General features: G+C 43.3%; 1 protein-coding gene across 2 annotated transcripts in view; it reads left to right on the plus strand.

Moving 5' to 3' along the window:
• CSMD2 (CUB and Sushi multiple domains 2) overlaps positions 1-24,918 on the plus strand; it is a 563,293-nt gene that overhangs the window by 98,837 nt on the left and 439,538 nt on the right. For both annotated transcript variants that reach the window (XM_037881906.2, XM_043532277.1), the window contains one exon: positions 15,498-15,610. In XM_037881906.2, coding sequence (XP_037737834.2) covers positions 15,498-15,610 — 113 coding nt within the window. The remainder of the gene's footprint in view (positions 1-15,497; positions 15,611-24,918) is intronic.

Consider the following 24,918-nt stretch of genomic DNA (forward strand, 5'->3'; position numbering starts at 1 on the left):
GGCTCACACCCCTGAATTTCACTTTGAACAGAGCCGGAAAACAGGCAGAAACTACCGCGTTTCTGAGCTTTGCTTGATTTCCATCAGATTGGTCGAGGTAGGCCCAAAAGTCGGCTCTAGTTCACCAAAACGCTTCTGAAACTGGGTTTCCTTGTTAGGTTTGTAACTAACACACCGTGAAACAAAGGACACTGCTGGCAAAATTTGGCGCAGATCTGCTTCCAACGCCGCAAGAAAGTAGAGGCAAATATGAAAGTGGAAGAGAAATGAGATAAAAATCTGAGTCCATGGATTTTGTACTGAGATGGTTACATGGCGTGAAAATCAGATTTATTGAGATTTGACGCTCAGCCTCTGATGTTTATGGATGTGAGAGATGTGAAGGACCAATATATCTGGTGTGGATGTGCAGACCTCAAGCCCTATAAATAAGACTTGACTAGCAGGGATTCACCAAAACCCATTTTAAATGAGCACGGAAATCCATCCACTCTGCAATTTATGATCCCTCTGACTGTCCCTAGAGATTGTGTTAGTTAATGAAGTCTTTATCAGTGTCAGGTGAGCAAAGGACTCATTTTTGGCTTCATCAGTTAGGTTCAGGAAAGAGAAGAGAAGAAAATGCAGGTGATTTCTCTGCCATATCAGCATGGGCTTTGATTCCAATTTAGATTGAGCAGTGTTTGCAAAGCCTTAAAATGGTATTTCCTAAAGAGCCCAAGGGACATGTGTTTTAAAGGGTTTTCCTGAATTGAGGCTGTAATAGGTTGTCCCATCTGGTGGAAACCTGATCTAATAAGAGGTTCTCTGCCCTCCCTCCGCCCCAAACCCTCCCTTCACATGATTAGCAAGAATCAGAGCAGTTTCCAGCATTGGGAAGGCTGGATGCTATTTCTTTGGTGGAGGAGATAATTGGTTGCGGTGCTGCAAATATACTATTGCTTTGTTATGTAACAGCTCAGTGCAGAGCTTGCTGGAGAGAAGTGGCTAGCTTACAAGCCCATCCAGAATATAACAACAAGATCTGAAAGTTGATGTAATTACAACACTCAAAACAGAAACAGTCATAGGCAGGGTACTTCTGATTTTCAAGAGCACTTTAGCCATCATGTTTGAAAATTATGGCCAGGAACTCATTCATTATCATGACCTCCTCTCTGCAACCTCTTGAGGTAGGTAAGTATTTAGATCGATTTACAGATAGGCAAACCTCTCTCTGCCTCAGCTTGCCTAAGGTCAGTAAGCAACAGAATTGGGAATAGAACCCAGGGTCCATACTAGCCTTTACCCACTAAATAGCACTGGTTTTCTATCTGTTGAATTTACAGTGGATGTTCTGTCATCAGATCCCCTTTCATCTGTTCAAATTGATCAAATGTTTTTGATGATTCAGTGTATGGACTTTTGTAGACCTAGCAGCTTACTCTTGTATTGCTGTAAAAACAAAGAGGACACAGTCTACTGGCAGAGACTGATTATGAAGGGTGTGAGTGTAAGGAACAGAGAAAGATGGCGGGTTTCTTAATGCCCATTGCTGTCCTCTTAAGAAAAATATATAATAATCAAATTCAGAGCGAGCAGGGAATGAACTGATGCTTTTATTTAAAAACAATTATCAACCAGCTAGGCAAACGGAATGATCGTAAAGTGTCACAGAATAAAATAGGATCCTTGGCTTTGGTTGGCAGCAGAGGAGACTTGAGTTGTGCTCTGAAGTATGAACTGTGAATGTACAAGGAACTCCTGGGTGGTGCTTGCTTGCAACATGCACATGATTGAAGGTGTTTGCTCAGGAATCTATTTGTAGCTTGACTGGAAAATAAAAGCAGCTTGATTCTGATCATAAATCATTCCAACGAGCCAAGTTAATCAGCATTCATCTCCACCATCCCGGTGATGCATTCTCTTTTGAGCCGAATGTGTGTCTTGTGCACAGAATTAAAAAATAAATAAAACTAGGAACTAAAGGTATGTCTTCACAGCCTGCAGAAGCGAGCCTCCCAGCCTGGGTCAACAGACTGAGGCTTCTTTAGCTGTGTAGACAGCACTTGGAAGTTGTGGATCAGGCTGGAGCTCGACCTCTGAAGCCTAAGGAGGGGGGCGCCACAGACTGTCTATCTTCGGGTTTTATCTACTGCCCATCACTGCAGTATCTGAGCACCTTCGATGTCAAATCAATAGCAAACTCCTAAGTGGACCTCATGGACTCCCTGTGTAATCATGTGCCAGTTAACTGAATTTCTCTGCATGTCAGTTCCCCACCTATAAAATGGGGATATACATTTTTCCTTTTTCTTTGTCTCTTTAGATTGTAACTTTTTGGAGACAAGAACTGTTTCTTAGGATGTGTATTTACAGTGCCCAGCCCAATGGGCCTCTGACCTTGGTTGGAGCCTCAGGTGGTACTCTAGTATAATTAATGGACATGGAAAGTGGGCTGATCTTACGCCTTAAGAGTTGGTCCCTGTGTGCTTGAGGAGCCACACAATGGCTGGGCAGACTGGCATGGATTCTGTTAAGGTAGATTTGTGTTGTTTGGATGGAGAACTCCAGTCTTCAGCGATGTTGTTCTTAAGTGCTTGTCAAGAGTATGCTCTGTGTTGTGTTTTAGCCCTGTGCCCCCCCCCCCAAAAAGATACCCAACCCCGCCAAACAAAACAGTGTCTTGAAAAGTCTCAGGGCTTGATCTGTCAAGGTGCTGAGCACTTTGGCATTGATCCTCCACAGCATGTAAGCAGATGAGCAGCCTCACTGAAGTGTTTTGGACTGTTTGTGTGCTTAAAGCAAAGCCTGAGCGTAAGTGCATTGCATGATTCGGGCTCTGCATCTTGCAAGATTGAGCCCTAAAAACACCTTCTCTAGCACTAAGTTCTCCTAAAACCCCACTGAAAACAACGTGCTAGCCGTTTCACTTGTTAAACTTCTGGTTCTTCCCATGGATTTAATTTGTCTTAGCGATAAGGGGGAGGGGGATTTATTTAATCACGAGAACATGGAACAAAAGCCATTGCACGAAGACAAATGGCCTCCAAGACTTGAACTGAAACCGTGCCTTTGTATTTCATTACAATATCATTTTAAATTGGTTGAGTTTTCTTGGCCTGGAGCACCATTCCTGCCTTGCAGGGATTCCAAATTAAAGGACAGCCATCTAAGTAAGTGCTGGTGAGTCTTGCCTTAGAGTCAGCGCTGGCCTTTAAATGTTCCAAGATACGGCACGCTGCAGCTTGTCCTCAGTTTATACACAGCTCATTTTCTTGGCTGATTAATGAGGGCATTTAAAATATCAATTATGTTTCTACCAATATTAAAAAAAAAAGTCAAACATTTCTCATTGTAATTCCTTGTTTTATTAAAAATTAAAGTAACAGGAGGAGGGAAAAAAAAATTTGATGGCAGAGCTGCTGAAAACCCCCCTGAAGCCAGAAAGCAGTAGGAGTATGTGTGAAATACACGCAGTAGAGCTGCTGGCTCCTTAGATAGGTACCTTCCCTCAACCCCGGCTGAACAGCAGGTAAAGGATCAAGCCATTGGATGGTGCCGTTACCTAGTTATCATGCAACCTGTCATAAATATAAAGGGAAGGGTAACCACCTTTCTGTCCACAGTGCTATTTAATCCCTCCTGGCCAGAGGCAAAACCCTTTCACTTGTAAAGGGTTAAGAAGCTAAGATAACCTCACTGGTACCTGACCAAAATGACTAATGAGTAGACAAGATACTTTAAAAGCTGGAGCGGGGGAACAAAGTCTGTCTGTCTGTCTGTCTGTGTGATGCTTTTGCCAAGAACAGATCAGGAATGCATCTCAGAACTCCTGTAAAAAGTTAGTAAGTAATCTAGCTAGAAATGCATTAGATTTTCTTTTGTTTAATGGCTGGTAAAATAGCTGTGCTGAATGGAATGTACATTCCTGTTTTTGTGTTTTTGTAACTTAAGGTTTTGCCTAGAGGGATTCTCTGTGTTTTGAATCTGATTACCCTGTAATGTATTTACTATCCTGATTTTACAGAGGTGATTCTTTTACCTTTTCTTTAATTAAAATTCTTCTTTTAAGAACCTGATTGTTTTTTCATTGTTCTTAAGATCCAAGGGCTTGGGTCTGTGTTCACCTGTACAAATTGGTGAGGATTTTTATCATGCCTTTCCCAGGAAAGAGGGTGTAGGGCTTGGGGGGATATTTTGAGGGAAGACGTCTCCAAGTGGGCTTTTTCCCCGTTCTTTGTTTAACACGCTTGGTGGTGGCAGCATAGGGTTCAAGGACAAGGCAAAGTTTGTACCTTGAGGAAGTTTTTAACCTAAACTGGTAAGAATAAGCTTAGGGGGACTTTCATGCAGGTCCCCACATCTGTACCCTAGAGTTCAGAGTGGGGAAGGAACCTTGACACAACCAATAGAGGGCTTAATTTCCAAATAGCTAGAAAAGGAAGTTGTATCTACAGATCAGGGTCGGGACTGTATGTGGGAGAGAATCAAAGCAAGGTTGTCTGGAAGCTGGCTGCAGAAGGAAGGCCAGGAAATTGGGACTGGAAAACAGAGATGCACCCTTTGCTGGCATTAGCTGCTGCGGGAGGATAGAGATCAGGGCCTGCCGGCAGATAGTGATATGGAGAGGAACCCAACGAGACACACTGACCTCTATACCCCTGTAGAGGGCTGCCCTTAGGCGCTGGGCTAGGAACTGTTGGCTTGAGCTTTATTGTAACTGTGGGAATCCTTGTGCCTGGGGCATTTGTGCCCTTTGTATGGCCAGCTCTAGTTAAGGACTATTTGAAATGTGGGAATGTCTGTGGGCTTAGAGAGGTACACAAAGCATGCTACTAAACATCTAGAAGGGGGCATCCGTTTCGGAGCATGCTTTGTGTACCTCACAAAGCTCGTCACCACCAGGTGGTAGGTTTGGGTGCCGGGTGTGATGTATGCATTGCTAAAATTCATCTCCCTAAGGCTAACCGATGCCCGCACCTGGAGCTTGCAGGCTCTGTTTTGCTGGAGGTGCCGTCTTTCAGGTGTGTGATACCACCCAAGGCCTCTGCCAGTTGAGGCCATGACACATTATGTATGCAAGGGTCGGGTCTGTCAGCCTAGCCAAATTCCAGTTCATGGGACTGTGTGCTCACCGCTTAAATTCACTGTGGAATTTAAGTGGATAGGATAGTCTTCACTTTCTTGTGGCTAGCGCTCAATAAATCTAAATGAACTGCTGTATTTCGCCCAGGAGATGATTGTGTTTGTGGCTTGGTAGAATTCAATTTGTATTTTTTTATATTTTTGACAGATAATAGCAGAGTAGTTGTAAGCCTTTTTTATTTGTGTCTATTTAAGTTTTCACAGTTGCACAAAATTTATGGGTTTTAAGCATTCCCCCCTCCCCCCAATTTTATTGATTTAAATTTTCATGTGGCAGGAAATTGAGGGAGTCAGACAATTTATTTAATTACAGTATATGTTGAGATTCAAAAAATTAATTTGTGGTTTAATAGTTCTAAAACTATCAGACTCACATGTTAAAAGATACAAAGTAAATATCCTTAAGCGGATCGCTGATAGGTTCTGAAATAGAATTTTTCTTTCTTTGCCTATCTGTAAATTTTGATTATTATCAATGGAAATATTTTTGTCAGCTTCTGTGCATGTGGTGAAAATGACGTTTACTGAGAGAAAGCTAATCCTTCCTTCCTTCACTTATAATATAGGTCCAGATCCCAAGAGGATCTGGGATTTGGCCCATAATTTGAAAAGAGCATTCAGCTTCTTCAAAATGAAAGGCACCGTGTAAAGATAAGATATTACTTTGAATGCCAAGATGTTATTTCCATAAAGTACTTCACCCTTCAGAACACACCAGTAATTGTGTCCGTAAGGAAAACCAACCCCTAGTTATGAAATCTACGGTGAAATGGATTGACAGATAAATTTCCTTCTCTCTGTTGTATCTGCTCCTCCTTTTTCTTCATGGCGTACTCTCCGAAGCAGCCTTGAGCATGACATCTGTAAGCAGTCATTGCCTTTCATATCTGGGGCTGGTTCACAGTCTCTTGAGGCTGCTTTCATTTTTCAGACACGCGGTGAGATATGGTTGAAGGTGTCATGTGCACACCAGCCGAAGTCTGAGGATTGCACGTATGTACTGAAAGGAGCACGTGTGGAGGAGGCGAGAGGGTGTCCCTTAGCTAGCCAAGATCCTTGTGTGTTCCTTGGTAATTGGTCTTTGTATTCCCCTCTGCATGATCTTTGCACCAGGGCTGATGTGAAGAGCTGCTGCCCCAGCTGTTTTAGTGAGGAGCCAGGCTTTGATCTAATGACTCCTTTCTCTGCCAGGGCAGTGCAATTTCTCCAAGGGCACTTCAGAAGACACCTTTAGGGTTATCAGCCGTAGCAGAATTGGAGAAGCTCCCTCATGTTTCTTTGTCTGACCTGCCATTTGGTGGCAGCAGTGGATGAATGTGCTGCACCCTTGGGGGAGCCTCTCTTCTAGTTTTTTTTTTTCTTGCTGTGTCCTGCTGTGGAAGGATGGGCTTGTGGCTCATAAGAAGTCAGGGGGCTGCTGTCCCATCTCGGCCACAGATTCCCTGTATGATTTTAGGCATATCAGTTTGCCTCTCTGTGTTTCCATTTCCACTTTTGTGAATTGGGGCTACCTGCACTCCCCTACTTCAAAGATGGCTTGTGAGGCTAAATTTGCTAATGATTGCAAAGTAGTTTGATATCCTTGGTTGTAAGGCATTATAGAACTGCAAAGTAGTAAGGAATTCTATACACACTAACCTTTCCCCTGGCTTTTTCCAGTTTGAATCCGTGTTGTCATGTCAGGAGCATTTCATCCCTTCTCTGTATCTTCATCACATTCCGCACGTAACTAAGACACCTTTTATCCCAGCATGTTTGAAAGGGGTTTAACCTATTCCTACATGCTCACCACACTCTTGTGAAGTAGATTTTGTCCCGGCTTCACTGATGGGGAAACGGAAACACGTGAAGATTGTGGGTTGCCCCAAGATCACATATTGAGTCAATGACCGAGAACCCAGGAGTCCTGACCCTCAGTCCCTCTGCTCTAAAGGCTGAAAACACGCTGCTGCTGGTGAAGATGAGAAATCTTATGGGCTAAAATGCCTTCTCTTAAGCACCGCACTGAAAGGTAGGTAAGCCCACGTCAAAGTCTAAGCACATGAGTAATCCCATTGCAGTCTGTGAGACGACTCATGCACTGGAAGTTAAATACCTTGTTAAATCAGGCCTGTAGGACATGCACTAGTGCCCGCTGACGTCTTTCCACTGATGTCAGTTGGCTCTGGATCAGTTCCATATAAGTTTGATACCTTTTGCTTCAGGTTGACTTATGTTCATATCAGTTGTGAGACTGCCTGGCACCTGAAGAAAGAGTTCAGATATTAATTAGTATTCAGACAGTATTTTACCAAACATTCCAAACCACCTCTCTTACTTCACGGTGCTGTTTTTAACAGAGCTCCTTCCATCTGGCTTAGCTTGCGTTTTGTCCTGTGTCGGACAGGAAAATCAGTTTAGCCCTCCTGGCACCAATCATATTAATTGTGTATGGTTAAAAGTAAGAGAGTGGTTAATTTGATGAGAAATTCTCTTTAATGGGTGCATTTAAATTGCGTGCAGGAAAAAAATCACTGAAGCATGATGTGGTGTAATTTAAAGCTGGGTTAAACGATGCAATCCAATAGGTTTTCATTAGAGGTGTGCAGAGAGGTTCTGAGGCATTTCTCTCGCCTTTGTGCTGTAAAGGGTGTCATATTGCCAGCTGCAGTAACATTTTTGATTGCAGCCCAAGCTGACGGTGGGCATCTTACCAGAAAAAGGAATGTGTGCTGTGTTATTTATGGCACCTGTGTCGCAAAATGGAGCCCATGTTGTGTTACATGACACAGTCAGGTTTGACGCACTGGAATAGCATAGCATTCAGAGTGGGGAGACGAACACATTTAAAGGACTGAGGTGGTCGTCGACAGCTCTGTTCCTCAGGCACAATGGAGCTGACACTGCAAGGGTAAAACTTGCCTTGCGCAGATGACAGATATCCTTCAGGGGCCCGTGTGAGACTGCAGAATGAACTCGCTCAGCAACTAAGTCCCCATCTCCTCACTTCCCCAGCATCTCTTTGCTCTCCCAAATGCAATTTTGACTTTGCTGTTGCTAACGTGAACACATAGTGCAAGGTAGAGCTTGTCTAAAAGTGTGTCCTAGTGAATGCATCCGATGAAGTGAGCTGTAGCTCACGAAAGCTTATGCTCAAATAAATTTGTTAGTCTCTAAGGTGCCACAAGTACTCCTGTTCTTTTTGCGAATACAGACTAACACGTCTGCTACTCTGAATCCTAGTGGATAGTGCACTGGGATTGGACTCCAGAGGTCTGGGTTCTATTCCAAGCGCCGCCACTGGCTAGCTGGGTGACCTTGGGCAAGTCACTTTCCTTCCCCGTGCCTCAGTTTCCCCATTTGTAAAATTGGGATAATGGTGCCACTTTTATAAATCTCTTTGAGGCTGTGCTGTGTATGACCTAGGTCCTATTATAAACAAAACAAAGAAAGTGGGGATGAAAACTGAGCAAAAGAAAACACTCAGCTGCATGTGCAATTTTGCCCATAGTGAAAGGATGAGAGAAGGAACCATATGTGACAGAAATTAGTCACTTTGCTGAAGTGCCCTACTTGAAGGCTCAGATGCTACAATGATGAGGATCTGAGAACTAGCGTAGAATAGACCGTCCTGCATGCCTGTGGCCGTACCACTTCTGGCTGTGTCGTCTTAGCTCTCACAAGCTCTGAGCAGGGTTGCCTGGGAAGCACTCCCCCTTGGCATTATGTATTTCATTTGTTTGCCCGCTGCTCAGCAGATTGGGGCCCCAACCTGGTTGAAGCACTGCTTTGTAAACGTTCAGTAAGGACAGAATGCGTTGGCCCTGCTGAACAGCCATAGGTCAGCATGGAGGTGAATCTGCCCGTGCTCTTCTCCTGTGACTGGGGAAGGTGACTCGTCTCTGGCAGGGGAGGACGGGAGCAGGTCCCAGAGGTATCTGAGGAGTGGGGCATTGAAAGCAGTTGGCGGAGAGCGTACTAGGACCCACCAGGAGTTAGGACCCCATAGTAACTGAAGGATTTGCGGTGCTTGCTTAGGACTGGCATGCTGCTAGGAATTGGTGCGCATGGCCCCACAGAGCCCCCACGAAAGGGCAGTGGGTTCAATAATGACTTGTTCATGTCAAAAATTGGTGCTGGGGTAGCTGTGATTTGCGACAAATTCTGCCCTTCTGTTGCACGAAGAGTCGTGTGCGCCTGGAACTCTTTGTGCAGCACCGTACTATGTCGCACAGGAGACATGCATGCTATGGTCTATGAGTTGGAGATTTGACATAGTTTCTTTCCTGGTGTTTGCACTTAATTTTAAAATAGAAGCCATTCAGCTTGAAAGCACATCGCTGCCCCGTGTGTGTGTGTGTGGGGGGGAACCCAACAACAACTGGGCCAAGTCCCTCTTGCTCGTTTTATACTTGGTCCTTAATCAGGCAGAATCCGAGTGGAACCCCTGCACGCTGTGCCTGAATGAAAACCAAAGGAGAACTGCAGTATTTGATCCACAGTGGTTTCAGTGACAGTGAACAGAAGTGGAATGAGAATCCCAAACGGCTTCATTACAGTTACAGTAATTTTTTCCCCTCCGCTTATACTGAAGCGTTAACCCAGCTCTAGTTGCTCTTCATTCCTGAAAAAGTCCTAGTCTAATAATCCACTCCAAATGCCATGTTTAACACCTCCCAAAGTAAATACCACCTCTGCCTCTGCTCTGGCTAAGCCAAGGAGAGAGAAGTGGCAACTGAAGGAAACTCAGGACTTCTGGGCTGGCCACAGCCGATGCTGGCGTGGGGGTGGGGTTCCTGGAGAAAAACCAGTCTGATTTAATCTAGCAATGTACACTGGAGTAGTGGCCTAAGGATGTCCTTGCAGCTGTCATTGCAGGTAGTGGGGAGGCTCATGGGGTGAAAAGTGGCAGGATCTCTTACCAGCTGCACCCACTCCTGGTATACTGACAAGCTGCTGATAGTGGTTAAAAAAAAAAAAATCTTCCCTCTGAGTGGGCTTTGTTATGTAAGAATGTGTGAATGGGAACATTAATGAGGATGTGTAGGTGTTGAAAAGTATTTCTCTGTAGTGGCTCTTACTGCAGTGTGTTGCAGTTACTGGCAAATGCGTTTTATTAGCATAACAGATCTGTGACTGTAGTATCCTTCAAGTGGTGGAATGGATATGTATGTGCATTGTGCAACAAAGAGCGGTGGTGGGCTGAACTTTTAAGTCACCTAGGAAATATTCTTCCAGCCAGAGAAAGGTGCAGGAAGTAGGCATGATGATGCAAAGTGGCAAATGCATGTGCAGACAGGTACACTACTTATGTGCTCAAAGAAATATATTGTAGAAAGCAAACCTGTATCATCTGGGAGTGGATTAGGTGACCTAATAGCTCCTTCCTCTCTGTCCTTTGGTTCCAGGAATTTTCACACAAATAATGGCATGTTTTTGCAGGGAGGTTGTGTTGTCTAGTGGGCAGAGCTAGGGGCTGGAAAGCAGCCCTTGAGCATTTTGTCCCAGCTTTGCCACTGAATTGCCTTGTGAACTTGGGCATGTCACTTCACCGCTTTGTTTTCTCGTTTGTGAAATACAGATACTAGGCAAATATGTGGGCACCTAAATAAGTGGCATGATTTGTTTAGTGGTCCTGAGAACACATAACTCCTAGTGAGGGATTAAGTGATGTGTCCAGGGTCACACACTGAATCTGTAGCAAAGCTGGGACAGACTCCAGGTTCTCCCGAGTCCTAGTCCAGTGCCTTATGCACAAATCAATCCTTCCCTTCTAAGGCCCTGCTTCAGGAAAGTACTTAAGCACACGCTTAAGGTCATCCCTATTCAGGATAGCACTTAAATCCCATTGTCTCCTGGTGGACTTAAATGCTTGCTTAAAGAAAAGCATGTTCTGAAGTGCTGCCCTGAAATGGGGCCTAAAGCTGCAAGCTGTGGTTATCTGAGCACGCTCCGATTATGTACATGAGCCCGAGCTCAAGTGTTGTAACAGCCTTTTCTCTTGCTGTCTCCATCCGACAGAAACCACCACCCGAGCATCAGTGCCACAATATTCCTGCGTCATGATGCTATGAAACCAAAAAGGTTCTGTGCCTATAAGAATTCAGAATGCCCCTTTGTGTCGTAGCTCCCCTGGATGTGCTATGATTTTCCATCCTTGGCCTTGTGACGTATTGGCCATTCAGTCTCAGGCCAACATTTATGCATCCGCAGTCCAAAAACCCCATTTACTGCAAAACGGGAGCAAAGGGGATTTGGCACTGTCTGGGAGCTGCTGTTACTCTGCACCATCATTATCAGAAGTAATAATAGGAGAAGCAGGTTGGGGCAGGTCCAGTTGTCTTTTGGTATATTTACAGGGGGTGATTGGAGATTTGCAATGCACAGTGGCAGGCTTACCTAATGCCTTTATTTGTATCAGTCAATTTTAGTGCTGAGCAGATGTAAGAACAATTCTGCCTCCGGTAGCATGAGACCCAAAGTCACCCCTGTGTGCCCAGTGGTCTGTGTGAAATGAGCTGGTGGCCGTCGGTCTCTTTCATAATGTCTATTTTCCCTTATTCTTCTTTGATCCCAGGATAGTTGCAGTCAGCTGAAGCACTTGTCTGAATGGCTCATTCTACCTGTGTGTAACAGAACGGGGCTGGGGAGCTGACATACTCAGCAAAGAGTCTTCAGCTCTGCCACCTGGCTTTGATAGTGACCAGAGTTTTTGACCTTCGGGGGACACTGTTGTTCTAAGCTTTCCCTCAGACAGTGGGGCAAATGTTTGTGTGTGGGAAGGGGTGGGGGGTGTCAGGGAAGAGGGAGTTTTTATTTGTTGTGGGGCTTTTTGTGGAGACTGTGTAAAATACTCTGCTCGATGGCACCCTCTAGTTGTGGACCCATAGGCAAGATAAAAGACTTCCTACTGCAGTGAGGTAAGGGGTGATCTTCTTTAGCTCAGGTGGTACAGATCTGTCTTGGAGATAAGGGTGCAGAGTTCTAGTCCCCGCTCCCCAGGTACTATAATATCTATCTGTCTCTATAGAGGGGTGGGGAGGAGAGGGGGTTAAGCAATTGTCTGTCATCTGCAACGCATGGTTTCATTAAAATTGTTCCACATTTCTGTACGTGCCTCTATTGTAAAAAATAGTGTGGTTTCAATAAGCATTCTAATTAAATCTAAAAATAGCCACCTCGCTTTTCTACCCATCTATACGTGGTGAAAGGGTACAAACCCTTTAACATAGAACTTGATTTTTTTATTCAACAGAAATATGGGCTTAAAATACTGCAGACAAAGGATTTTATTCTTCACGTCTGTGCCCTTCAATATTTCCTAGCTTACATTAAGTCTTGACTATCATATTTAGCAACTGTAAGGGTTTTGCCAGTGATAACGGCGGAGTTTCTCTTTAATAAGGGTCTGGGGCAGGGCATGTCCAATTTCATTATTCAGTCAGGGCTCCGTCCTTTTGGCACAATATTTAGACATATTGAAAATGCGGGGGGAGGGAGGGGAGTCTGCATTTGTTTTTTAGACTTGAATTTTCAAAGTCGCCTGGAGGAGTTGGTCACCGAACTCTTATAGATTCCTTTAATAATCCTAGCCCTAATGGTTTACTTCTTGCCCTCAGAGAGGAAGGATGGCAGGGGCTAAGGTGCTAGTCTGGTCCATGGGAAATTGGGGTCACTTCCCTGCTCTGCCACAGACTTTCTGTGTGACCTTGGGCAAGTCATTGAATATCTCTGTGCATGAATTCTTCATCTGTAAAATGGAGATAATATCACTGCCCTGCCTAACAGGGTGTTGTGAAGATAAATACACTAAATAGATTGTGACGTGCTTAGCTGCTCTGGGGTTGGGGGTCATTTAAATACATTAGATGCTTTTTATGACTCTGCATTGTTAGTGTTATCTTGATGAAAGCTCTTAAAATAGGTATGGTTGTATGTCATGAGTGTGTTTAGGGGGCTGTGGTAGAACACATGACAGAGCTTTTCTCTCTCAAACCTAATGTTATACAAGGAAGAGGAAATATTCTGAATAAAATTCTCAGTTGTTTTTATAGGACTATAGGAATTGTCAGACTCAATCAAACTAGGGTGGTCTCTCTGGTCTACGGCCCAGTCTCTGACCGAGGCTATCTTCTTCAAAGAAAGGAGCAAGAAACTCTGAAGTGGGCATTTAAATTGCCCATAAGGGAAAATTCCTTCCTATCCCCGTTAATGAGAGGTTGGCTCATACTCTAAATATCCCTTCAGAGCTTCTTAAAATGCCATCTCTACTGTAACTGTAGATGTTCTCAAGATCTGAATCAATATTGAATTCTTTTTTGAAACCTGCTCAGCTCTTGACCTTGATATCTTTTGGCAATGAGTTCCATAGGTTAAATTGCTCTTTCTTACATGCTTTTGCAGCAGCCAGATTTTTCTGAGTGTTATCAGACAGAAGAGGTTGTATTTGGATTTGTCTTTGGGAACGGCAGGCAAGAATTTAACATGAGTGGTTGAAAAACATTATTTTTTTCATTCTGTAAATCTGTTATGTAATTCGTCTTAGCCAAGTGCAGGGGGATGGATCATAAATCATAAAACTGTAATTGTTTGTCAGAAATGTGCATTAGCTATTCTCAGTCTGTGTCAATATAGTATCAGGGAATTAGTGCCTGGGATCCTATAATGCCAATTAAAAAATGTTGATGAACAAACTTCTGTATTAAAATTAACAATTACCTTGTAACTCAGAGTCAATCTGTCAAAAAAATCCCAAAGTAATTATGCTGAGGACACGTTGTGGAAGATTGTTCTTGCTTTGTTAATTGTACCCATGTTTTTGACACTGTTGTCACCTCTCTCTTGTGCGGAGTATCAGTCTCATGTCTCTTTCCCACTGGACTGGGGCTCAGGAGACCTGGGCTCTGTCTCCGGGTTTGCTACTGATGACCTGCTGGGTGACCCTGGGCAAGTTACTGCCACGCCATACCTCAGTTTCCCCATATGTAGAATGGGGATAAAGCGCTTTGAGAACTACTGACAAAAAGTGCTGTATGAAAGATAGGTATTATTATTATTTAGAGGGAACACTCTGTCTCACTCCTTTTTTCCCTTATAATCACAGACTGTAACCTCCTTCCCTTTCTTCTCTCTGTCCCTCCATATATTGCATATGAGAGCTTTGCAAGAAGTCAGTTATCTGAAGATCTTGAAAGCTCTGTTTTAAGGCATTTAGGGTGACCCACTGGCTCAGCTGATAGAGCACTGGACTGAAACTCACGAGATCTGGATTCAGTCCCAGTTCTGCTCCGGTACTCTGCATTATTTTGGGCAAGCTGCTTCCCCCTTGTATAAAATGGGGATAATTACACTGACTCCTTTGTAAAGTACTTTGAGATCTGCTGATGACAAGCAAGAGCTAGTTATGTCTGTATTGGCTTAGTCCAGAGGAGAGTTCCTTTTGGGGTTAGCTGGCAGTTCTGTTGCCTTAAGAACTCTCGGCTCGTAGCAAAAGCCTCGTCTCTGGTAGATATACAGAATAAATAGTCGATGTAAATCCAGCCAGTTAATTGGCAATGTTGGTTTTATTGCTTCTCATCCTCTGCTACTTTAGATTGAGAGTCCAACTTAATATTATTCGTATAACACTCTAGGCACTTAGGTAGTGCCTTTACTCCAAGGATCTTAAAGCACTTCATAAATATTAATGAATGAAGCCTTGGGACTTTTGGAAGTTTGAGTATCATTCTCATGTCACAGGTGGTGGGAACAGACTCAAGGAGGCTAAGTGACTTGCCTTAGGTCACAGCGTGCGTCAGAAAAAGAACCAGGAATCAGAATTTGGACTTTGTCCCTTTCTCTGGCGTCTGGACTACACTCTTTGGAGTACGTGGGGGAAAGAATATGTGACCATTACAAATCTAAGCGAGTGTGGTTAGTGCTTAGGTACAGCGGTGCAGGTTGCTTTTGAAAAGCTTCAGGCAGATAAATAGACAATTGTTATGTTCCCTGTACCTTCCAGAAAGTGTGAGGTTTTGGTTTTTTTTAAATGTCATGAAGCTGTCCCCAGTGAATGAAATGGTAAATATAAAATCTGACCAGAAGTAGACAGAATGGCTGTTAATGTACATAATGAAGAAATTGGTAACAGCCATTGTAACCCACTGGTAATGTGTAAGAGGCCCCACTTGGTGCTCAATTCACAGAGGCTGTAGGTCTGTGGTAGCCCTACTTAAATAGACTTGATTCTTGAGCTCAAGCTGTAGATGCTCATGCTTTTAGGTTTGGAAATCCCTGGTTCAGTCCCTGGTATGTTGGCCAAGGTGGTGGCTATCCCTGTGAGTATGAGTCTTTCTAGACTTGCTGGCTTGTCCTGTATTTGCCAGTATAACCTTTGTCTTGGTGTCTTTCAGGTTAACAGGTTTCCAGCTGCCTGCTCCTATCGTGAGCACTGGAGTTGTGTTATCTTTATGGCTCGTGAGCGATTACGCTGTCAGTGCTCAAGGCTTCCAGGCAAACTATGAAGGTAGGTCCGCCCCATTCCATTTGTCTTACTGCTCCATATGCTGTAGCCGGGACTAAAAACAAGCCCTTGTTGAAAAGTGTGGAAAAGAAGTGTGTGGAAATTTTTGGGGAAAAAAATTACCAAAGGAAACAAAAATTTCTGTGCAAATTTGAATTTTATCCACCCGCTCTACTCAAAATGTTTTTAAATGTTACCATGTAAAGAAAGGCAGAGCGCTGCTTTGGGATTGGAAGAGAAAGTAGAACGTTAGCTCCGGGCTCCTCAGGGTCACAGAGAATGCAGCTCTCTTTCCGGCCAACGGGACTGAGGACGATGAGCTAATGGGGAATGCACGGCTGCATGGAGAAGGCAGCCCTCAAAAGTTCAGAGCTTTTTTTGATTCCATGTGCATTTTCTTAAAAACCCCAAACAATAGGTTTTAAACCTTTTGCCTTACATTCCTTTTAGGTGGGGTAAAATGTTCTGTATTATTCAAAATTGTGGAGGTAGTCTGTCCAGCTACAGAAATGCTTGGATCTCTATAACTATTGTTGGTATGGCAATACCCTTTTCCCATGTTCTCTGTGTGTCTGTGTGTATATATATCTTCCTACTGTATTTTCCACTGCATGCAACCGATGAAGTGGGTTTTAGCCCATGAAAGCTTATGCCCAAATAAATTTGTTAGTCTCTAAGGTGCCACAAGTACTCCTCATTCTTTTATCTCTGCTGAGATTCCCTCAAATCTAGCCCCGTGGGTGCACGTGGGCATTCATGAACTTCAGCTAAACGTTGCATGAACCTGTCCCTAGTGCCAAACTTGTAGCAAGACAAGAGAATGAGGTGGGTCACACTTGGTTATGACTTTTACTACAAACGTTTGTGCACAACCCTGTCTCCTGAGTTGCTTGCAGAGTCTTTCAGTGAGAATCAACATGCTGGGAATGTCAGCAGAATGGGGATCACCTTTCTGCCCCCCTTATGTTTGAACGTTACTCGGGATGGAGAGCTAATAATAGGTTTTTATTTTAAGGTTTAGCTGGCCACTTAAGTGGGATCAAATTTATATAATTTCCATTTTTATACAGCTATCCCCTCCTTGGCTTTTGTCTTCTGATACCTTTCTTCCTGATCGTTCGTTTTATATTCCTTTGATAGTAGATACGCATGTAAAGAAGCTGGATCCAGGATTGGTTTGCACCTACATATATTTTAAATTATTTGAGGGATGTTTGACCGGATGCAAGAAGGTTTTATTTGTAGCCAAACTGGTTTTCATAGTCATTGAATTAATCAGAAATATGAAATTTCGGGGGGGTCCAGGGCAGGAGGGACACTGGAGCTAATTGAAAACCCCTCAGGGTTTTTGCCTCTGAAGGCCTGGATTCAGATCTTGGCTCAGGTGGCAAACAAAAATGAGTTGTAGGGTTTCACTCTAAGTCTGTGTTGGTGCACATTGCAAAACTGCTATGTTGTTTGATGCATCTGGCCATCTTTGCTCGTGGGAGATTGAGTCTTACTGCGTAAGGGGGCTGAGCGGGCTGAGGGACTGTAACTTGGAAGAGTAGGTTGGGGATGAATAAAATCATGAATGATGTGGGGAAAATGAATAAAAAGGTGTTATTTATCCCTTCACACGACACAAGAACCAGGGGTCATCCAATGAAATTAATAGGTAGCAGATTTAAAACAAAAAAAAATGAAGTATTTCTTCACATAACACACAGTCAACCCGCGGAACTCGTTGTCAGGGGATGTTTGAAGACCCAAAGTATAACTGGGTTCAAAAAGAATTAAATGAACTAATGGAGGACAGGTCCATCAATGGCTGTTTGCCAAGATGGTCAGGGATGCAACCCCATGCTCTGCGTGTTCCTAAATCTCTGACTGCTGGAAACTGAGGCTGGATGACGGGATGGATCACTTGATAAATTGGCCTGTTCTGTTCATTCCCTCTGAAGCATCTGGCATTGGCCGCTATCGGAAGACAGGATACTGGGCTAGATGGACCAGTGGTGACCCCCTGACGTCCCTTCCAACTCTGATATTCTATAATTCTATGGTCTGACCCAGTATGGTCACTGTTATGATTGAAGGGTATCAGTAGAGGTCTGTGAGGCCCAGGGATAAGAACAGAGTGGGAAAGGGGGTGCGGGTGTAGGTAGGATTGATGTGTATTAGTAGAGCTGTTTGCGAGGAGCCCAGGGCTGGATAATGTCTGGTGCAGCAGATCAAGATTGAGGTGCATTTATGTGTGGGCAGCACACACTAATGCCTGTCTCTAGATACCATTATTGTCTCACTGCCTTTCAGAACCATAATGTTCCCATTGCACCTAAATTGTTTTAATTTTACGTGTGTTTGGGGGGAACCCCATGAATGGATCCACTGCCCTCTTGCTGATCAGTCCAGTGGGACCAGTGTATGATATTCACATTATGCTAGTTTAATTTTAACTTCCGTTTCTAACTAAAATTAGAAACATTTTCCTAATTGGGGTCTTTGTAATATTGGCAACTGGGAACACAAATCTCCCCTGTCCAGTCTGCACTTTGAATTGCTTAGGGACGCAGTTTTGAAACTTAGGCCCATTAAAATGAATGAGAATTGAGTGTCCAGTTCCCCAGGATGGCTTTGAAAACTGTTTGCCCAAGGTCACAGAGAAGTTCTGAGGCAGAGCTGGGAATTAAACCCACATCTCCTGAGTCCTGGACAAGTCGCTTAACCACAAGGGCATTCTTTCTTTCAGTGGTTGCACCTCTGTCCCCAAACAAATTTGGAGTTCAGGAAAAGCCAAATATCTGTCCTTGGAACTTGCATTTTGCCCTGAACTGCTGGGAACGTCTTCCAGTTGATCTAAACGTGTTCAGAAATTGCAGCAAGGCTACAATTCATCTGCCTTCAAACTCTTTTAGTGTTGTTGTTTGTTGACTCACCAGGCAACATCATCATCACACAAGAGCTTTTCTGGGATTGAGCTCTGGGCTTTAGTTTTAAGCAGGTATTTTACTCTAGGCTCAACTCCATATGAAATGCATTGCTCACTCTCGCTGTTGTTTGGCTTCTGCATGAAATTCTCCGTTTGTTGCCTTACGTGACGACGGAATTCATTACATATACCAGGCATGTTGTTTATCCCAATGGTTTCAGGTTTGCAGTCCTCATTCTAGTAGTTATTCTGAATGCTGGATATGAATTGTTTTATCATTAATAATAATAATGGAATTACAAAAAAAAAAATATGACCAGCATTGTAAAGTAGGGTGTTTCGGCTGCAATGCTTTCATTATCAGAGTGGGCCTGGAGTAATATTTAAATACATTATACAGCCTTCAGTGATACAAAACATGTCTTGTATTTGCCACCAGCTGAGAGTATTAGCCCCAGTTGTTTTATGACAACAGTGCGCTCTGTAGGTATATGAAACATTCCCACCCGACACACACACTTTCCTTTAAAAGCTGCGTCATCCGTTCCTGAGTCATCCACTCCCAAGGTTTTTTTCAGTTATGAGGATTCTTGTTTTGATGTCTATGTTTCAAGGAGGAAAATGTGAGGAATTCAGCACAAGAAGGTGAAACATACAAGCCAACAGCTTTTTCAATAGCTTTTATTTTTGTGGACTCACAGAGGGTATGGAAGGAAAATGGCAAAGCCCCTATCCGGTCCCATCCAGTACATCTCACTGGAAATAAGAGGTTATTTCCATACCTGGCCAACCCCAAAGCATTGCAGTCCATTGCATTGCAGTGCAGGATTGCTTTTTAGGTTACTGCCTGGCCTGTACTGTACCGACTCGCTGCAATGCAGTTTGGTCTCTTTAATAAACACCCCTCTCCCCCAGGCAAGCCTTTCTGTGACAGGCTTAATGATTTTAGCAGAGACATGCAACTGAAGCCCTAAAGTGGCCATTCTGCAACTGGCAGTTCCTGGCTGCCTGCCTCTCCATTGCAGCTGATAAGTTTTTGGGAGACTATTATATAGCCTCGTGTGATTTCTTTTTTAATTAATTTTTAAAATCATCATCTCTTCAGTGACATAGACACAAAAAATACCAGGGAAAAGGACCCTTTGCTCTGTACTAGGGACTTGTGAGGATTACATGGTGTAGTTATCTATCTAACTGTGCAACAACCCCAAATTTTAAATTCCCCCGCATGTTTTCAGAAATGTTGACATATTTAAGGGCGTCTATTATTTATATTACAATGTCAATATTTTCCATATTGAATGGGTGGACTAGATCATTGCCAAAGCATTTTCTGTCCTGCTTTTGATAGAGAGAAGCATGAGGAATTCCAGTGTTTTTGGAAAGTTTGGTAAAGATCCTAATCAGCCACTGGGGAAAAAAAAAAAGTTTTGAATATACAGGCACGCACTGTCCCGTTGCACATTTTGAAAGGGAACTAGGGTTACAGCAGAATTTTGCCTTTTCAATAAAACAGATGAGTCGTGCTGGGATTACTGCTACATAATAGTAGGGCCACATTTCTGCTCAGAGGCTACTTCAGACTCTAGGGCGATGCCTTCACTGCTGAAAGACACATGTTTTTGCATGGTTATCTATCTCAATGTAAAATACTAGTGAAGAGGGTGCTCTAGTTTTTATCTTTAGGTGGCTAGTTGGAGTAAACCCCAGGTGAGAGAGATAATATTGACCTTGTCTAGATAGATGAAGGCAAAAGCTGCCTAGGTTTTGTCTCCATTAGGGTTTTACATTGAGATAGTTACCTCCCAGACAAGGTTTTTTGGGGGGTTTTTTCAGTGAAGAGAGTGGGTCCAGGGCATGGTGCCACTGGAAAGAAAACAACCCAAGAAACCCTGGGTCAATGAGTGGATGTTATTTTGCCTTGTCAAGGTCTTAGTCCATACACGCTCATGCCTCTGTGTGTTTGAGCTGCAGTGTTGACTGCCTGTCCCATCCTGGCTGGGATTAAGGCTACTCACATTTCTGGATTGGAAATTGGAAAGAAGGGCCTGGGGCTTGGAAGCGAGGGAACATGAGGGCTGTGCGGAACGCACCTGGCCACTGGGTGGCAGTGTTCCTTCACAGACCTGCAGGTGAAGCAGAGTAAGAGGGGTGTGTGACAGCTGGCTCTCAGATTCCTGCATTGCTCACAGCTCTTCAGTCTCTCAGGGAAGGGCAATTAAATAGTCTGGACTGGATTCTGGGCTGCTCCTCGGAGGGGCAGCCCAGGAGCAGCTGGTGCAAAGGTGGCTTCATGCCACCTGCGCGCCTCTTGGCTTCCGGTGTGCTGTGGGGGCGAATGCAACCCCTGCTGTAAGTTTAGAGCAGTCCTACCCTGCTTTTCTTATAGCATCCTTAGCACGGAGCTGCTCTGCAGGTCAGAAGCCCTGTTGTGAGCACTGCTTTGGACTTACCCCCCGTCTGCCTTCTGCTGCCATTGTGCCAAGCATGTCCCCTGTGCTAATGACTATGAGGAGTACCTGGTAGAGCCAATTGCTTTTGCCCTGCTCTGCCCCTGCGTAGGGAAAATTCCCCCTCTCCCCCCCGCCGATTATAGCCCCACTATAGGCACTACACAACGTAGGGGTTTTGGCTTGGCAAAATCTCTTGAGCTGGGTTTTTGTTTTGTAATAATTAAACCCCAAGCCAGGGGTGTTCAGGATCCAGGCGGTGTTTTTATCCAGACACCCTAAAGTTCTTGGAGGCTGGGATCAATAGTTTCTGAGTGGTTCTGCCTCCCTACTACCAGCCTGCAGGGCCAGCTCCAGGCCACGGCTATGTAGAGAGAGAAGCGAGTATGAGCCACTAGAAGAGATCACAGTTTGCTTTGTGAGTGAGCTGTAACATAGATTTGCTGTCTGATGCTTGGGCATGGAGCCATAGGTTTCCTGGGTTACTATGAGATCTGACACGTAGCCTAGATCTAAGCTATACTGCTTGAGTGTAGGTATCGCCTGAAGTTTATATAGATATGTATAGCTTGGCTAAACTGGGGGTGGAAGGGCCAGATTTCCAAGCGCTCAGTACCCACATTTGTAGCCAATGTTGAGTCCTGAGCACTTTTGAAAATTCTGGCCTCCGCTGATGTATATTTCAAAGATATAAATACCAAGGTAGGACAGTAGTTTTTTCAGGTTTTGCTGAGTAGGGGAGAATATAATTAGTCAGTGGGTCTCCTGAGTTTAGAACATGCTTTGCTGAATCAGGGACTAGATGGGTTAACATTGGTTTTTTCCCCCCTCTTCTATAACGTTCTCTAGTTCTGTGTTTCTCTGTGATGCAGAACAATCTGAGATAAAGCTAATGTTAATAGTTTTTTTTATAAAAGGTTTTCTTTCTCAAAGCAAAACCTGAAGTAATTGATGGTGTTTTTAAAAAATCAAATGCAGAAGCCTATGAGCAGCTGCTGAGATAGCAAAGATCCAAAATGAGTGACTGAGTTTATCTCCTGAGAGAAGAAAAATAAACCACTCAAAACCCAGCCTGCGCCACCAAACGTGAGGGAGAACTCATGTTTTAATTAAAACTTAATCCTGAGAGGTAAGGGAGGAACACCCACTAACACTTCAGCTATAAACCTTTCTCAAAGAGTTAGTTAAGAGTAAAGAAGGAGATAACTATGTTTCTGATGAAAGGGAATATGTTGTTGCTGCTGTTCTGTTTCAGTCCATTCATAATCTACGACTCACTGAATAGCTTGTGATGCGACAATTTGTGTTTAAAGACAGAAATGAGAGTCCTTGCTGTAAATGGCTCTTTTATGATTTGCTATCAAAGCATGTTTGGTATTTCTCCCCCTCTTCTTAAACAATCTCTGGGAAATGCAAAAAAACCCAAAACACCCCACCTAAGCAGAATGTTAAAATTGGAACAAAACACTTCTCAGCAATTTTATTATTAAAAGGGGGAAATTAGTTTTTATAGGAAGAGCAAGTGCAAAGATGGATGCATCAAAAAGGATATAAAAAGTGTACTCTTGTTACTTTAGTCTCTCTTCCGCCTTGTTCCCTGGGAAAATGGGCGAATGAGGTCATTGTATCCAGCTTTTGTTATTATTTACCATTTATATTGTAGTTACACCTAAAGTTCACATCAGGTTGGGCCCCATTGTGTTAGGTGCTGTACAAACAATGTTATCTAACATAAGATATGATTTATTTATCTTGTTACCTTGGTGTTTGTGCTAGAAAACAATAGATATTTCATATTTGTATGTGTAAAATTGTAAAAATAATTTTATTACCCTCTATATCAAAATAATATTTCTATCGGGACTCTTACTGAGTCGTATTTACATTGAGCTCAAGGGCACTACATGTGAGTAAAGATGGCAGAAACTGGCCGATAATGTCTTCTGCTTTAAAAACATAAATTGGGTAGTCTGTACAACAGTCCATTTTAGAAATGATTTAATGCTAGATAGGGAACATGAGGTGCTGAGAGTTTGTCACTTGCTCAAAGCCACAGATGAATTTGGTGTGAGAAGTGGGACTGGAATTCAGGAATACCTGACTTCCATACTGCTAGATCATGGCACGTTTCCCCCCCTCTGCTCATGCTTTTCAATCTTCCTTACTTTCACCTGCCTAATTGCTACATCTCTGTTTTTTCCTCTTTTCTCTCTTCCCATCTTCATTTGTCTTCTTTCCTTTTGCTTTGCATCTCAGGTCCTTGTCTCACCTATTTTTCATCCACTTCCATTCTTCCCTGCTTCTTTTTGTTTCCTAATCTCTGCCTTTTTTTGTGGTACTTATGTTCTTAATGCTGGACATATTGTTTTAAGCACCAAGAAGTGCAAGGAAAAGCTCTTTTGCGCTGTCTCTCTGTTTTTTAGCTCTGTGAATATGGAGCTGGTAAAAAGTAGAAACATTGTCCTCCCTGAGACTAAGCCGCCTTTCTGCCGCAGCCCAAGTACAGTTTAGGCAGATGCACTGAAAGGTTCCTCATGTGCGTGTGTACATGCATGTGTAAAATATAAGCTAAATTCTATTCTGCACACTTTCTGACCAGATTTAGTACTGTGCAGACAGCACATAGTTCGTTTTGTCTGGCACTGGACAGTACTGACTGCTACTACTTTTGGTCCAAAAGGATTTTCAACATCTGGTTGTGAAGATGAGCTGAACTTGCATTAGCTTTCTTTTGTATGCAGCCCTGTGCACCAAGTTTGGATGTACTCTATGCCAGGGATAGTCGATTATTTTTTTGTCATGGTCCAAATTTCTTGGTCAATGAATAATCAAGGTCCAGACTCCGGAAAAAATAATAATAAAAAAGAATAACAGTAATGAGTAAATTAAAAGATGTCAGGGTCTGTTCAAAAGTGTTTGGTGGTCCGGATTTGGCCATGGTCCACCTATTGACTACTCCGCTCTGTGCCAAACTTCTTTTGTGTCTCCTGTTAAGACTCCTGTTTTGGAACATTATGCAAACAAATGCACTGAAACTGGAAGAAAGGAAGTTTTGTTCTGGAATTTAAAACTTTCCAAACACACAGTGGTCAATGCAAGGACAAAATTGACATCTGCTGTAGTTTTCACTTTACCAGTCAATACGTAGAGCAGAATCTCACACAAGGTTATTACCAGGCATACTGCTTCTTCTGTCTATTACATTTAATGGGATTAGCTATAATAATAATTGCTGTAGGCCTGGTTTTTCAGAGCTGCTGATCACCCATAACTTCCACTGCACACTGTTGGCACTATGCAAATAATTGCTACGAAAAATGATGCTAGCAAGGCTGGGTGCTCCTTTGGCTAAGGTGCTAGATTAGGATTGCAGATCTGGCTTCAGTTCCCAGTGCTGACGCAAACATTCTCTGTGATCTTGGGTAAATCATTCAGTGTCTCTGCTCCCAGTTTCCCATCTGTAAAATAGGGCCAGTAATATTTCCCTCCCTTAGAGGTGTGCTGTGAAGATAAATTCATTAATGTTTGTGAAGCACTCAGATACTAGGGCAATGTAGGTACAAAGCAGATCAAATAGAATACTTGCCATACTCTAGTTTCGCATGCTCATCACGTGATAATAAAAGAATACAAGTAGTAGCAGAAGTAATGCATCTTTACTTCAAGTCTGCAAAAATGTTTAGACACTAAATAAACCTCTCTGTTACCCCCATGACTAGATATTATCCCCTTTTACACTGTGCTTCCTAGCACAGTGTAAATCAATGGCAAATCCGTGGAACAGAACCCAGAACTCCTGATTCTTTGTGTTCTTCAATAAGAGATGTAAGGTGTTAGATACTTACCCACACACAGCAATGCAACAAGTTAGGATTGGATGTGACAACCACTGCATCCCATTGTACCTGCAGGGGGAATTATGGAGGCGCATTTATAAATAATCCAAGTTA

The sequence above is a fragment of the Chelonia mydas genome, chromosome 19 (assembly GCF_015237465.2).
Source record: "Chelonia mydas isolate rCheMyd1 chromosome 19, rCheMyd1.pri.v2, whole genome shotgun sequence".
NCBI lineage: Eukaryota > Metazoa > Chordata > Testudines > Cheloniidae > Chelonia > Chelonia mydas.